The sequence below is a fragment of the Candoia aspera genome, chromosome 5 (genome assembly GCF_035149785.1).
Source record: "Candoia aspera isolate rCanAsp1 chromosome 5, rCanAsp1.hap2, whole genome shotgun sequence".
Lineage (NCBI taxonomy): Eukaryota > Metazoa > Chordata > Lepidosauria > Squamata > Boidae > Candoia > Candoia aspera.
The window spans coordinates 91,572,415-91,588,459 of NC_086157.1; the positions used below are offsets into that span (position 1 = coordinate 91,572,415).

At 37.0% G+C, this 16,045-nt stretch overlaps 1 protein-coding gene across 3 annotated transcripts in view; it reads right to left on the reverse strand.

The window, feature by feature from the left end:
* Nucleotides 1–16,045, reverse strand: part of NBEA (neurobeachin) — a 454,810-nt gene that overhangs the window by 384,607 nt on the left and 54,158 nt on the right. For all 3 annotated transcript variants that reach the window (XM_063305700.1, XM_063305699.1, XM_063305698.1), the window contains exons 7-10: nucleotides 15,800–15,919; nucleotides 14,475–14,621; nucleotides 13,335–13,532; nucleotides 12,640–12,773 (exon numbers count right to left, since the gene is read on the reverse strand). In XM_063305700.1, coding sequence (XP_063161770.1) covers nucleotides 12,640–12,773; nucleotides 13,335–13,532; nucleotides 14,475–14,621; nucleotides 15,800–15,919 — 599 coding nt within the window. The remainder of the gene's footprint in view (nucleotides 1–12,639; nucleotides 12,774–13,334; nucleotides 13,533–14,474; nucleotides 14,622–15,799; nucleotides 15,920–16,045) is intronic.

Here is a 16,045-nt window from a genome sequence, read left to right on the forward strand (position 1 = left end):
ACAGATTTCATTGGTGTTTTCCTTAATCACTATCAGTTTCCTAAGGAGAGGGAACCCAGAATCTTCATCTTCTTTGGACTTACTTCTATCAGCCCCAGGTAGCATGTTCAATGGTCAGAGATTATGAGACTGTATCCCAAAACATCTGGATGGCACTAGCTTGTCTACCCATTATTGTGGAATAATAATAAAGCAAGTTCACTGGAAAAACAATGTTCCACATAGTTTGTACATAATAAAAAGGTAATTCTTAAAGAGCTTTATATGTTTTTTTTAATTCTCTTGAGCTGTTATTTCTAATATATTTAAATGGCTATTGGTTAATCTTTTCTGGCAAAAATAGTTATTTGAAGAAATAAAAGTTTCGGAACAGCTAAAGATGAACAGCTGTTCCCTAATCATATTATTAGAAAAGTAAGAAGTTGCCACTGCTAACTTCTGATTGGGGTTATTGCAAGTGGAATAGTTTAAAAAAGCATTTTATCTATTTCATTCCATTTAGTGATATGGATTGGTGTCCTTCTGAAATTCATTGTATCTGTTCAATAAATCAAATATTTCAGGAAAAATATTTTTCAATCTATCACATTCTGAGTTATGAAAAACTGCAAGTAAGAACAAATACAAAATTTAGTTAAATAAATTATGAAATAGTGTTCTCTACAAATTCTTCTGAAAATAAATATTTTAAAGATTCTAAATAGCTCTTCATACTGAGGGATTCCAGGGTACTGAACAATAATAAAAATGCAATATAATGAGAACAAAATCTAACAACTTTCTTTATATATCCTTTGTAACTGGAATCAAACTCATAAATTGCAAACAAAAAGCAACAAATCCAGTTTAAACAGCTGTGAAATAAAAATTCCTTCATCTCATGCCTAAAAATATTGTAATACTATTCCAGTTTAAATGGTCAGTATGGTTAAATGGTCAATTTGGGGCATCACTTCTCGGTGTGTGTGTGCGCGCGAGTACATATGTTTGTGTGTATGTGATGTAAATTCGAAAAACACCTAATCTCATGACCTTAACAAAAATACAAATCTAAACGGAGTCCATGGTTTGTTTGCGCAGGTGGCTCATGGCTGTGAAAATATTTGTGGTTGTACAGTTTGTTGGGGTGAGTTACCTGGGATCTAGGCCACTGAATGCTTCTGCAGAAACAGGTCACCCCATGATGAGAGTGTTAGGAAGATGGTTGACCTAGAGTCCTTTGTCATAGGGGAGGGCTACCTGGGGCTGGAGGGAAGGAGATCTGCTTTTGGGGGCTGGGGGCTGGAACATATATTAGTGTAGCTATGATCACAGAGAGTTATGGCAGGAAATGGGAGCAGGACACATTCAAGGAATGCAGTCTCGGTTTCTTATACTGATTCCAAGTTCCAGGCCCCTGGTCTTTTCCCCAGTGTCTGAGCATCAGACATTCAGAGGACCAGGCTTTTGGCTGCTGCTAATGAATGCCAGCAGAGCTTGTAATAAAGCTCCTCTCATCTGGTGTAATCTGGATGGCACAGAGACCTGGATGGCATGGGGGGGGGAGGTTACCCTCTCAAAAATGTCCCCATCCAGATTTTGGGTATAGCTTCAGCCTATTGAGGGCAGAAGGAATGGACTTAAGGGACAAGAAGAAGAGCTGCTACCAAGGCAACAGTCAGATAAAAGGGGCCAGAATGCAAGTAAACGTCTTAGGTAAGCCCCTCCATAGTTCACACAAAGATAAAGTGGAGGGGGGGGGAAATGCTTTCAGACTTGCAAGATTCTATTACTATAGGTTTACAATAAAAGTAGTACTGACCTACATGGCACTGGTTTCCTAGTCTAATCTATCTTGAAGGACTGACCCCAGAATAGGAGTGTTGGACCAGGGGTGTTTGGATGGTCATCCAAAATATTCTTCAGGCCTTCAGAGGTGTTGTCCTGCAGATTACTAGATGTGAGAGCCTATTTGTAAAGTAGGGCTCTAGTGATCATTTGGGATTGTTGCCTAGTGCGGAAAGTAATTATTAGAAATCTAAACTACAGCCATTTTAGAAGGAAAGTTAGTATTTTGCCATTTTACACAAGTGAGTCACATAAACAGATAAAGAAAGGATTAGGAGAAACTGTCACACTCCTGGCAATAGATTAAAGTGTACCAATTAGAACAGTGAGAAATCAGGTTATGCCTTATTAGGAAAATAAAACTTGAAGATTTTAGAATTAGGCATGTGCAACTGGTTGTTTATACTTGACCATAAAACACTGGATCTGTTTTTTGTGTCAGGGCAGTGGTGACATGATTTGGTTTTGAGGCACCTACCATCACTCCATTTCCATGAACTGATCACTCTCTGATTGCCCAGGAGGGCTCTAGCGCTGGTCCCCACTGTAAGAAGGTATGACCTATTCTATCAGTCTACCCCAGGTGGCTAATGGACCCAGCTGGGTTTTAGAGGGAGGTTGGGTTTCTTCCTGAAGGTCAGGTGCACAATTTGACCAAATTCTTGGTTGCCACCTGGAAAGAGTGAGCAATTACAGACTTGGACAGGATTGCATCTATGGGGCTTCTCTCTGTTCATGGAGCTCAGGGCTACCATTGGTTTATAGAATTGCTCCAAGTGATGAAATATCAGAAGAAATGCCTAGAGTGCTGATGAAGGGTGACAAAGAGTGACTTACCTATGCTGGACAATTTTGCTCCCATCTCCAACCTTACCTTCTTAGGGAAAGTGGTTGAGAAGGTGGTTGTACTACAGCTTCAGAAGGCCCTAAAAGAAGCTGATTATCTGGAACCCTTCAGTTAGATTTTAGACTGGAGTATGGGACTGAAACAACATTGATCACAGTTGTGGATGACCTCTGGCAGGGGTAGGATGGAGATGTAATATCAATCCTTGTTCTTCTTGATCACTTGGCAGCTTTTAATACCATTGATTATAGTATTCTTTTGGACTAGCTCAGGGGGTTGGGAGTGAGGGGGCACAATGTTGTTGTGGTTCTCTTCCTTCCTCCAGGGCTAGTTCCTGTCAGTGATGATAAGAGGGAAGAGATATGACCCAACCCCCCTTTTTTGTGAGGTCTCCACACTCCTGTTTAGTATCTACATGAAGCCGCTAGGTAAGGTCATTTGACAGCACAGGGTTCGGTATCATCAGTATCCTGATCATTCCCAATTATACATCTCTTCCTTGGGCCAATGAAGTAATACTGTTGAGGTTCTTTTCTGGAGACTATGGGGTTTAAAAGACTAAATAGCTTTGGGTTTCAAAGGACCCTGGATCCAGAGGTTTTCCATCTTTAGTTGTTGATTGAATGGCACAGCACCAGACAGAACTGGTATACAATTTGGGGCTTTTTCTGGATTCGCAGTTCCTGTTCAAGGAATAGGCGGCAGACATTGTCAGGGGGATTTTTGCACAGATTCATCTTGTGCACCAATTGAGCCCTTTCCTGGATCAGGAGACCTTTCTCACAGTCACTCATGCGTTGGTCATGTTCCACATGAATATGCTCCACACAGGGCTGCCTTTGAAAAACACTCGGAAACTGCAGCTAGTCCAGAATGTGGTGGCATGGGCAGTTGTGGCTACATCTCATTACACCATGTTACACCACTGCTCCATGAGCTGCACTGGCTCCCGGTAGGTTTCCAGGTGCAATTCAAGGTGCTGGTTGCCACATATAAAGCCCTTCAAGGGCTTTATAGCCCTTCAAGAGACTGAATTATTTGCAGGACTTCCCTCCAGCTGTTTCTGTCCAGCCGACTAGATCCAGCAGTGAGGGGATGCTCCCATTGATTAAGCAGTGCCATCTGGCAGGATCCAAGAAATGTGCCTTCTCTGTCAAGGGACCTGCCCTTTGGAACATCATATTCCCCCACTCCCAAGATTTGTTTGGCTCTGACCCTGCTGGTGTTCCATAAATCCTTCAAGACCTGGATATTCCCCTGGGCTTGGGGGCTGTAGGTTGGATGAACCCATTATTATAGTTTTTTTCTGATGTGACTGGGATAATATGGTTTGAGTTTCATTGTCCTCAAGTACCATTGTGCTATTATTGTGTTACTGTTGTTTACTTTGTTTGTATACCTTTGGTTCTTAATCTTGTGTTCGCCATCCAGAGTCATGATTGTAAGATAAGTGGCTATATAATTGATTAAATAAATAATTAAAATTATGACGAAAGAAGTATTTTCAGGTATTTCAATCCAACCCATTTAAGGCTCTAAATGATACGAACTAGGAGCTGGAATTAGGCTCAGAAATGAAGAAGGAGCCAATGTGATTTTTTAAGAGCTGGGGTACTATGGTTCATTTAACTAAATCACTGGGAATTATAGCAGACAAGTTCTGAACTGAACACTTGGAGTCATCTTCAAGGACAGCTTCATATATAATGCATTACAGTAATCCAATCAGGAGGTTACCAGAGCATGGATCACTATACCTAAGCTATACCTATCCAAGAATGCTTACAGTTGCTGAACTAACTTAAGCTGGAAAATATACCTTGTTCTGTCAAGGCTATCGGTATCTTCAATAACCATGCTGGATCAATCAATCCTATATTCCAACCCTGCTGAAAATGGGATAAACACCAATTTCCCAAATGTAAGATTCAAAGCACTTTTATCTTGTCAGAATTTGGTTTCAAACTCTTAGTCAACATCTAATATTTTATAATCCAGATAACAGTGCAGAAATTGCAAAGCTTCCCTTAATAGCAATGGCACAAGAAATGGAGCTTGATATTGTCAGGGCAGAAGTGAGATATCTCTTAAATCCTCAAGTGATTCAGCCATATAAACCTTAAAGAGAACTTAATTTAGCCCAATAGCCTCACTTCAGTCATGATTCCATTAAATATGTGTTTTGATATACATAATACCCATTCTATCGAAAGAGAATGTGTGGATGGATGGCTGAATAGAAGGATGGATAAAGAGACAGACAGATAGACAAACAAATAAAGGAAATAATATTTGATTTTTATCTTGGATAATTAAAAATGCGAACTGTAGATTCAAACATATTTTTGGGGGGCATTAGAAAGCAACTAGGAAAAATAATCCTTATTCACTTCTGTACATATTTTTCTGCATTCACAAAATATCAAGAGCCTAAATGCTTCCATCATAAACCATGATCTATAGCCTATAGTAAAATAAAAAGAAAATATGAATGACATTCTTAATATGTACAAAATCTCTCTGAATGACAAGATTTTTTTCTTTTAAACATTAAACAGATGTTATGGAAGCTTACAAAATATATTTATAATGTTAAATTTAAAAATATGGGTAATACTGATCACAAAGGGTTATTTCATTAACTCTTACTGTATATATTTAAAGAAATTTACTAATTAAAAAGGCTGCTAAAATCTAAGCATTTTCAATGGTAGCAAACACAAGAGCATGAAGCCTTCTAATATCTGAAATTATATTATTTCCATTCTTTCCCATATCTCCATTAAATAGCCACACAATTACTAATTACTTCAATTTTATTTGAACCAAATTTTATTTTCTAATGTTAAATAAATGTGCAATTTTAAAAAAATATTCTAGTGCAGGTTGATACATGTGAGTACCAATGTGGATAAGGCACATCTTTTGATATCTGATATACCCAGCTTTTTTTTTTAAGATTCTTTAGATCTAAAATAAACCAGGCCCTTTCCTAGTAAAACAAGCAGTAACATCTTCAAATTATAGTGGAATACTAGGAAAGATTAGACAAAATGGATCTTCTCTGACAAACTATTTCAGACTTGTGCAACAATAAATGATCTATCACACAGATCACTTGAGCTCTCCAGTTAGTTTCAATAAATGGAGAAACTCATGACTAAGGAAATAATTACATTCTTGTTCTAAGTTCTTTAAAGTATGAACATGTTCATAAAAGAAAAGGAAATGAATACGAATATCCAAATCCAATCTATAGCCTGACAATGTCTGCTATCTAAACTAGCTTAAGTTTCCATCATCCAATCAAATGCATTTTCACTTACATCATATCACAGTAACCCATTCCTGATGTAACTATGACATGCATAATCATGGTCATGGATACAGTGGTGAACACCCAAGCCAAGCTGGACAAAATACTTCTGATTACAGTTGCAGTCTGGCAATCCAGGAGCAAAACTGATTCAAGGAGCATATCCAAGTTATAAGCCTGAAAAGGTAAGACTACCACATCCAAAACGAGCTATAAACCATGACTGCATTAGGAGCTCGATTAGAATATAGGGCTTTGGTCCTCAGTGGACATCCAGTCCATTATTTGTTTCAGGCACTATTTCATGACTTGCATAGCTTTTCTAGAATGAGATGGAAAGGAAAGAAACAGCAGGCTATCACCTAATGACATAAACTGCAAATATACAGATGAACTATTCCAGTGATTCCGTGTAGCTATGAAAAACTACAGGAGATAGATTGAAAGACTAAAGGATTTTATAAACCAGAGACAAACACGTTATGATGCAGCTTCACAGTACCATCTTTGGGGATGTATTGAAGAAGGACCTGGTGACCACATCAAATTCCTCAAGCTCCAGTTAGACATCCAAGGATATGTTTCGTGATGGAAGGTTTAGCAAAATCAACATAAAGATATCCCTTTGGTACATTTCCCAGCATTATTATCCGTTAGGCAACCAAGACCATTGTAATCTCCAAATCAGTCAAGAAGCCTGACCAAATTGTCTCTAGATAGCCTGTAGCATCAACTGTCTTTAGCAACAGCTGACACATCTAATATCTTTCTTTTAAAAAAATAGAAAATTCTATTAATTTTGTATGTGACTCTAAGCTAGGATACCCAGATAGAAAGAAAAGTGGGTAAAGGAGAAAAAGAATGTCACCACAGAATTAGAAAAGGCTCCATGAATAACACTGAAAGGAAAAAAAAACAGCGGATGGAAGAAGGGGATAAACCACAAATCCTTTTTTTTAATAAGTGGCTTCAAAAGCAGTCTTTGTGGTCTTTATCCTTATTTTAAAAATTCAGCATATTCAGCATGCAGTAATAGGGATGTTTGCAAACATCTAAGAATTGCTAACAAAATAGGAACAATCTATACGCCTCTCACCTCCCACAACAATGTTAACTGTTTGTAGTAATAATACTTCCAAAGTATAGAGAAATTAAAATAACTCAGAACACTGGACCCAAGAATACCAACTTCTGGTTATTTATAATAGAAAATCTTATCCCACAATGACCATGTGGAAAAATTGTTGTTAGGTTTTTGAGGAATTGTGAGGAAATGCAGATCAAATACGGAGACTTGCTAACATCTCTCTCCAAAATGCTTCTAAAATAAATTTACATATGATCGGAAGAAAACTGTTATTTAATCTCAAACATGTAAAAAAGGAGAAAGGCTTTGTTGTCATTTTTATTCATACAGGGTGGAGGGTGGAAGAGAGGAAGAAGCATTCAGGACTTCTTTAAAACAACAAGCAGGCAATATAAGAGTGTTAAGAAAGGATTAAAGCATTGGAGCCTCTCTCTCCTTCCCAACTCTCTTAATCCCCATAGTTTGGATACATTGGATAAGCACATCTGAACCAGAGAAGTAAATATATCCTTGTAGCTTTTTTTATTTCTGATTCCAACTGGCAGTAATCTGAGCAACTTCTAGATGGCAGCATCTTTAAAACTGTTTCATAAGACTAGTGATCTCCTGCCAGAGAAACAGAAGATCAATATATCTATGTGAAATAACCCTCACATCCAAAATCTACCTGAGAGATCAGAAAAGTTGATCTGAAATACAAAGTAGAACTACCCAAGCCAGAGACTTCTCAGTGCTATTGTGTCTCTGGAACTTTTTTTTCTCCCTCTTGAGACCAATTTCCCCCACAAATCATCTTTGGTCAAGCAAAGATCTTTTCTCTTTCCCATTGTCCCCCATTCCACATTTGTAAGTGTGTGTGAATGTGCATGCACCTCATGTGCTTTCCCTACTGCACAATCTCCCTAGCACATAATCTCCCCAAATAACACATAATGTACACATCCAATAGCAAGAGCCCAGCTGCAGCCACAGTGAACATTCCCAGTAAAAGAATTGTGACTGGATAATCAACATTCCCACATTAAAAAAGCAAACAAAACTTACTAGCTAACAGTTCAATAGTCCAGTGTAAAGACTAAAAAACCAGATATTTGTTCTTTTCTTACAACCATGAGCATTAATCATAGAAGCAAAATGGCTATGGAGATATACTGCTCGCAACCAGATAGTGAAGGAACCCTTTTAACTTTCCAGAAAGCACTTAAGACATAACTTTTCACCCAAGGGCTGGGATAGGATGAGATCAACATGGGACAAACTTGTTGTGGGCTGCATGGGAAAATTTAGCTGTGGTGCCAGGTTTTTTTGTTTAATGTTTTTATTTTATTGTAGAGTGCTATTGTTTTCATTCTGAGGGTTTGAGCCACCCAGAGTTTGGTACAAGAGGAGCGGCTATATAAATGCTTTAAACAAACAAACATGTCCCTCAAAACTTACTGAGAGACATCTTCATGCTGCCAAAAGTAGGACTTGAAGAAGAGTCCTTTTAGTACAAATGGAGAATGAATACCAATCAAAGCAAATATTTGTAGCTCAGGGTTGAACTGTGGAGTCGTTGGTGCTCTCTGAGCCTTGTTGTTTTCTTGCAGACGTTTCGTTGCCAGACTAGGCAACATCTTCAGTGCAAAGAGGGAGTGGGCCTTGCTCTCAGTTTATATACCGTGGCTTGCCCTGCTTGTATTGGTAGGGGTGTTGTTCTCTCCTTGGGAGTTCTTTGAGTGGGCTGTTGTTTGCTGCTTGGTTGACTGCCTGAGTTAATGGTTCCTTGATTAGGGTGTATTGTGCTGTTTGATGGTTCATCTGACGTTAATTGTAGTGTTGATTTTTGCGTATCTGGGTGTTGATTGCTGGCAAGGGAGTGTACTGGTCTTTTGGCTTTTCTATTGTCTCTTTTGAATGGTATGTAAATGTTGTTTACCTCTATGTGTCTGTTGATGGCTGCTTTGTCTGAGTGCCAGGCTTCCAGGAATTCTCTGGCGTTTTTGGATTTGGCTTGGTTTAGGATGCTCACCGTTTCCCAGTTGGGACTATGGTTGAGTCTGTCCATGTGTTGTGAGATTAAGGAGTTCTCATCGTGTCTTCTGACTGCTAGTTGGTGTTCGTGGATGTGCTCTCCTAGTCTTCTGCCTGTCTGTCCTACATAGTGGCTGTTACTTCGAAGATGAGATCATGGTATCATTCAACATTACAGTTCTCTTCACATCCATAGACCTGGCCCTAGCAAAAGAATCCATGGCTGCAGTTCTGCGCAACACACCAGACCTAGCCAAATACACCATAATAGAAATACCTAGGATAATGGACCTCATCAGTCTCTGCCTTATAACCTACTTTCAGTTTGATGGAGAAATATACCAACAGATCAAAGGAACACCCATGGGATCACCGATTTCAGGACTTATAGCAGAGATTGTAATGCAGAGTCTGGAAAGGATAGCACTCCCACACATACAACCTAAAGTATGGATCCGGTATGTAGATGACACTTTTGTCATAATACAAAAGGAACAACCGGAAGAAACCCACAAAACCATCAATAATATCTTTAATGGAATAAAATTCACAAGGGAGGAAGAAAACAACAACTCACTACCATTCCTGGACACCCTCATCAGTAGAGGAAATGATGGTAAGTTAGAAACACAAGTCTACAGGAAAGCTACCCACACCAACCAAGTGCTCCACTACCAAAGTAACAATCCAACCTCCCACAAGAGAAGCTGTGTAAGAACATTATTCAGACGAGCACTTACACACTGCAGCAACCCAGAACACCAGGAAAAAGAAAAAGAACATCTGCACAGCATCTTCCAACAAAATGGATACCCGCTCAACTTTATCAAAAAGTGCCTCACCACCCAACCCACTACAACCCAACCAATGGAAACTATGAAAAGGATAACACTGCCATACATCAGAAACATCTCAGAATCCACCAACAGACTGTTACAACCACATGGCATCACCGTAGCACATAAACCAACTAAAACTCTTCAGAACATATTAAGCAACCCAAAGCCCAAGAAGACCCAATAGCCCAAGAAGAAAAACAGGAGTTATTTACAACATACAATGCAAAGACTGTAACAGTCACTATGCAGGACAGACAGGCAGAAGACTAGCAGAGCACATCTACGAACACCAACTAGCAGTCAGAAGACACGATGAGAACTCCTTAATCTCACAACACATGGACAGACTCAACCATAGTTTCATCTGGGAAACGGTGAGCATCCTAAACCAAGCCAAATCCAAAAACGCCAGAGAATTCCTGGAAGCCTGGCACTTGGACCAAGCAGCCATCAACAGACACATAGAGGTAAACAACATTTACATACCATTCAAAAGAGACAATAGAAAAGCCAAAAGACCAGTACACTCCCTTGCCAGCAATCAACACCCAGATACGCAAAAATCAACACTACAATTAACGTCAGATGAACCATCAAACAGCACAATACACCCTAATCAAGGAACCATTAACTCAGGCAGTCAACCAAGCAGCAAACAACAGCCCACTCAAAGAACTCCCAAGGAGAGAACAACACCCCTACCAATACAAGCAGGGCAAGCCACGGTATATAAACTGAGAGCAAGGCCCACTCCCTCTTTGCACTGAAGATGTTGCCTAGTCTGACAATGAAACGTCTGCAAGAAAACAACAAGGCTCAGAGAGCGCCAACGACTCCACAGAGAATGAATATTCTGGTAATACTTTGATGTACACTAGAAATTTTTCTTGTGTTGTTTTACCAGAGCACAGATAAATATGTATATTCACTTTTTCTCAGATGTGCACACTCCAAAAATAATTTGGAAGATGTGTTTTGGCCTTCACACAAAATTAATTCATTAAAGCAGGCCACCTTTTTTGGACCTCTGCACAGAAGCCTGAAAAAAAGATTGGGTGCTTTAATTAATAGAACCCTTTATTTAATGAATGGTGTGGTGTTTGCGCAACGTCCAAACTATATCTTCCCAAACATTTTTGCAACTGAAAAGCAAATTTCAGTAGCAGTCAGGAGTTATTTACTCAATTTAAGAGTCTAACTCCAATATAAAATATTTATTTAGTTCCAATAATATAATCAGAAGCAATTAATTGCAATGTTTTCACTCTACTAATACTAGTTTTCATTTGCTAGCTTTTGTGAATTTTTATATATTAGTTGTCATTTAATGCTATGAAGTAGCAAATTCCCCAAATATTACTTCAGCATATCATTAATGTTTACTCAATAATTCACATAATAGTATTTAATTCTGGTTTACTAGAAAATCAAAATGAAAAATGTCCGATGTAAGTGTTCTAAAACAATTTGGGGCATTTATTTATAAAGGTTAAATAATATAGCAAGCTCTCTTAATATGAGAGATTCATGTTTTACCTTTGGGACCATTTAGTGGCAAAAAGGTAATGCTTTGACTCAAGCTTAATTCCTGGTGACTTCACAATTTTCCTGGCAATGATATGGAAGTGGTTTGCCATTCCATTCTTCAATTCACAGTCCAGCCTAAGAGGTCGATTATTCTATAAATGGTCTCCCATTCAAGGACTAATGATGCTCAATCTTGCTAAGCTTCTGAGCCCTTAATAGGTTACTGGGGAATCTACTGGGGAATCTATTTTTAACAGACATTAGCATTTACAGGATAGGCTTAGAAATGTCTAATATTAATTCCTTCACTTTTAATTCCTTCAGAAAGGAATCATTTTTCAATATGGTAGCAAGGAATGAAAATAGTTTTATTGAAAGATACAGACTGGGTTCCCACACTGTGTAAAGTCTACTGTGATTTTGATTTTGGCTTAGTGTGTACTCAACATTATAGTATACTGATCATACTTCAAAGCTTAACTTTATTATGAACCCAGACACTGTGTGGGTAAACAAACCATGGTCAGTCAAACCATTGCTAAATGTGGTTATGAACCAGAAATTTTTAAGGCAAATATCAAACAGTTGATGTAAAAAAAAACCCAGCTCTTTTAATTATCCTGTGCCACTTATACCACCACAGACTATGCCAGGGTGTTTATGGTGGCTGGGAAGCAAGATGGTAGATTGGATATTGCAATGCAAGTCTTCCCCTCTTTGAATGTGGAGCTGAGCATGCTTTATACATTCCATCCAACATCGTGCCAATGTTGACTCCCCCTGCAGATGTTGGTGGGTTGTTTTATTTCTTGACCTTAGATTCAAGGTTGAATTATTTTTCCTCCTCTTAGATCACAGTATAACTAGGTTAACACATTTGTGCTAAGTTATAATGTGATGCTTTTGATCTGCCTTAGGTATAGGATGAACCCAGTCAATATTGTTCATAAACTATGGTTTACAATTCAGCATATTGTACAAGCCCAGACAATTGTAAACTGTGTTTAAGCAAATCATGGGTTAATGTGATATATAAAGCAGTTTATAAATACCATGAAAAAAGGAGTGAAAAGAAAAGTGACAGAACATGATACAGAGAAAAAAAGACACTTCAGCACATTTATCAAATATTATCCAAAATTACCAGAATTTCCAACAATAGGGTTTCCTGACAAAAACTTACCAGACAGTTGTTTCCACTTGACTGTCATGAAGTTGCCGATTGTCTAATTGGGCAAAGAGAGGGAAAAGAACTTGGATTCCTCCTATTGAATGAATCGCACTGTGGATAGAATGTGTCACAATTGCTTTCACATCCTGCATTAAACAAAAGAAGAAGAGGAAGCAGTTCTCTTTGTACTGGGCCATCAGCCAAAGTCAAATATGTGCTACTCAGTGGGAGTGCAAGTTCATTTGCTTTAGGTTGATTTCTTTATTTAAGATATTTAAGACTAGGTTATTTCTATTCTAAAAGCAACATAATTTGAAACTTTTTATCTCACCTCAAATAAATAAAATAACAAAAAAGCACACACATATAAAAACACACACACACAAAGATTTCATTTACAATAAATAATTAAGGCTACCATTTCATCAATAATCCAGGGATTACCATTACCAAAACCAAGATCATGAATTCAAGGTTATAAAAAATAAATTACAGAAAAAAGATAGTAATAATAATAATAACAACAACAACACAAAATTAATCAACACTGAGAAAAGAAAATAATTTGTAGAGGCTGTACAAATTAATAGTTTATAAAAATGATTTTTCAAGATTTATTTAAAATTTGTTAGCTTTCACACTTGGCTTTATAGGCCATTAAGAAAACAATGAAACACTGAAAACAATAGACCTACTGTTACACAAACCTGAAGCATAAGAGCATGTGGAGAATGTACAAAAATTGAAGGATTTTCCTTTGGTGAGGATTCAAGGCATAGTTGAGCATCTGTAGCCTTAGCATTGTAGGTGAAAGCAATACTACTTGCAAGTTTCCCATCATACAAAACTTGCTTATGGTGTTCAGCAAGGTGAATATCACTTTCAGATTTAAATTTAAAGGTACTCTGCAGAAGAAAGGAAGAAAGTTAAAGCAGACAATCACTGTGATATTTACAACAGCTCTTATATAACATGGAAGGACATGCAGAAATGTCATAATGAATAATCAAGATATGGCCAACTCATTCCATATTAATAAAATCAGGCATGTTATTTCCCCTTTGTTTGGACCTAAAATATTCTTACTGAAGAATAACAAAAATAAAAAAAGTATTTTATTTATTGAGGTAACTGTTTCAAAAAGCTAGCTAATTTCTAACATACACCATAAGGGAATACAGCTATACAGTACATGTTTTCTTATTCCAACAGGAATTATCTAGGTGCAAAATCTAGCGCACTATAGTTTCCCACTCTTTTAATAAAAAATATTACAAGAATCTCCAAGATATTGTGAACTATTACATGAATTTAATGCATTTTTGTAAGCAGAGAAGGGCCAAGAAGAACACAGAGTTACTCCTCACAGATGCAAATTGTTAGCAAAGATAAGGCATTCCAGCCACTGCTACACCAAATAAAGCACTTGTAAATACTTCTGCCATGCAGAATCATATAACAGTTCATATTAGAGTTAGCAGATGTGAGTTTATTACAATGAGTAAGAGATAATCGGCTGACTTGTTACATTATCTGACAATGGAAGACAAACTTCTATTATAAGTATTCACAATGTTTTTGGAAATGAATGTATTATAGAGCCTAATACAATGTAATCTTTTAAAAAAATCAATATTCTATTCATTTTCTTTATTATGGATATCTGTAAGATTTGCTATGGTATAATGGTTAGATATGTGTAGATATATATTTGAAAGCATATTCTATAAAATAACAATTATAACTTCAAGGCTATTTAAAAGGGGCCCAAATAACATAAGGGTAGTTTATTATAATTTAATGCAATAATATTTTTTTTCTGAACTGGAATTATAGTAAAACATTACCTTATATCCAGGCCCTAACTGATGTACCGCAAATATCTGTGCTGGGTTAAGAGCTTCAGTGAATACATAGACTGCCCCCAGTTGACCACAGAAGACCCTATTTGCATCAGCAGTTTCAGATGATCCCAAAAAACATTTGTCATAACTCTATATAAAAAGAGGGACCAGCGGAGAAAGATTTAGGTCATTAGACAATAAAAAACACATAAATACTTGGGGAAAAATCCAAGCTATTTCAATTACTCAAGAAGTTTTTCAAAATTTGCAGATAACTACTGAATGAATATGTAACAATAAGGAGAAATACAAATATCCTCAATCATAGTTTATATTCATAAAGAAAGTTACACAGATAAAGGCAATCTATTAGGAAATTCTTTGTTAATATAACTAAAATGATCAATCTGTTGGTATATATATTTATATTTATTTATTTATATTTCAAATTTAGTCACCGCCCATCTTACTCAGAGAGCGATTCTGGGCAGTGACAAGAGGAAAGTTTTCATAGTATACTACTTGCATATAATCTAATCTGAAACTGTTATAAAGCTATGATCTCTTATTGTTTGACATTATTAAGAAACAAAGAAGACTGAGGAATAAACACTGTAGGGACTAGAAAAAGGCGAGATATATATTTCAATTTGAATCTGATTCACTACTGTCAAAATATATATCATTTGGGAGATTTATGGCTCAATCTTTCCAGTTCTTTATTTTCCTTAGGCAATCAGCCCTTTCCTCCAGATTATAGGGGAGCAATTTGTTCTACTATGAGAAAAGTAAAATTGTGTTTTTAAACAACAGCACAGATTGGGAAAATGGTGCCCAAGGAAGTGTGTTTCCTTCCTGAGTGCTGTTGCTCTTACAGAAATAGGAATCCTCCATGACAGTTCAAAAAATAAAATATCACAGGACCCCAATAACTTGTAATTTAGTTTAGAAAAGAGATGGATCTGTTCCCAGCTGTAGTATGTTTTTAAAGAAAGAGAGTTCCCTGGACTCAGGGACAATCATTGTCTCAGCAGTTTCTAGAAAAGACATATATTTATGAATCTTTAAAACCTGGCTCTTGGCTAGGTTGGTAGTATATATATTTGATGAATATTGGCTTGTTTGGGCCATGGTGTGTCTTTTCCCTGATATGTAATATCCTTTTTAATTTTGTTTGCTTTTTTAGGTACTATAGTTTTTTTAATGCATACCACCCAGAGTCAGTTTTCAGCTGGAATGGCCTTATAAACCAAAAGTAAACAATAAATAAATACTATCATTTTCTGCATATATTCAGAAATATAAGATTTTTTTAAAAAAAAACATACATCATTTGTGTTCACATGCCAAGCCATGTCACCATAGGATACTAGCTGACCATTAACATAACAGCGAATTTCACTATTTCTCCAGCGATTGTAGATGTGTACAATGCTGATCATGTACCACTAAAAAGAAAGCAAAATATATAATAATGTATATGAAGCATTACATTTTAACCACCATTACTTTTTAACAATTATGGTATTTAAAAGTATAACACAGTAGAATTGTATTTTCCTGAAAATACAAAA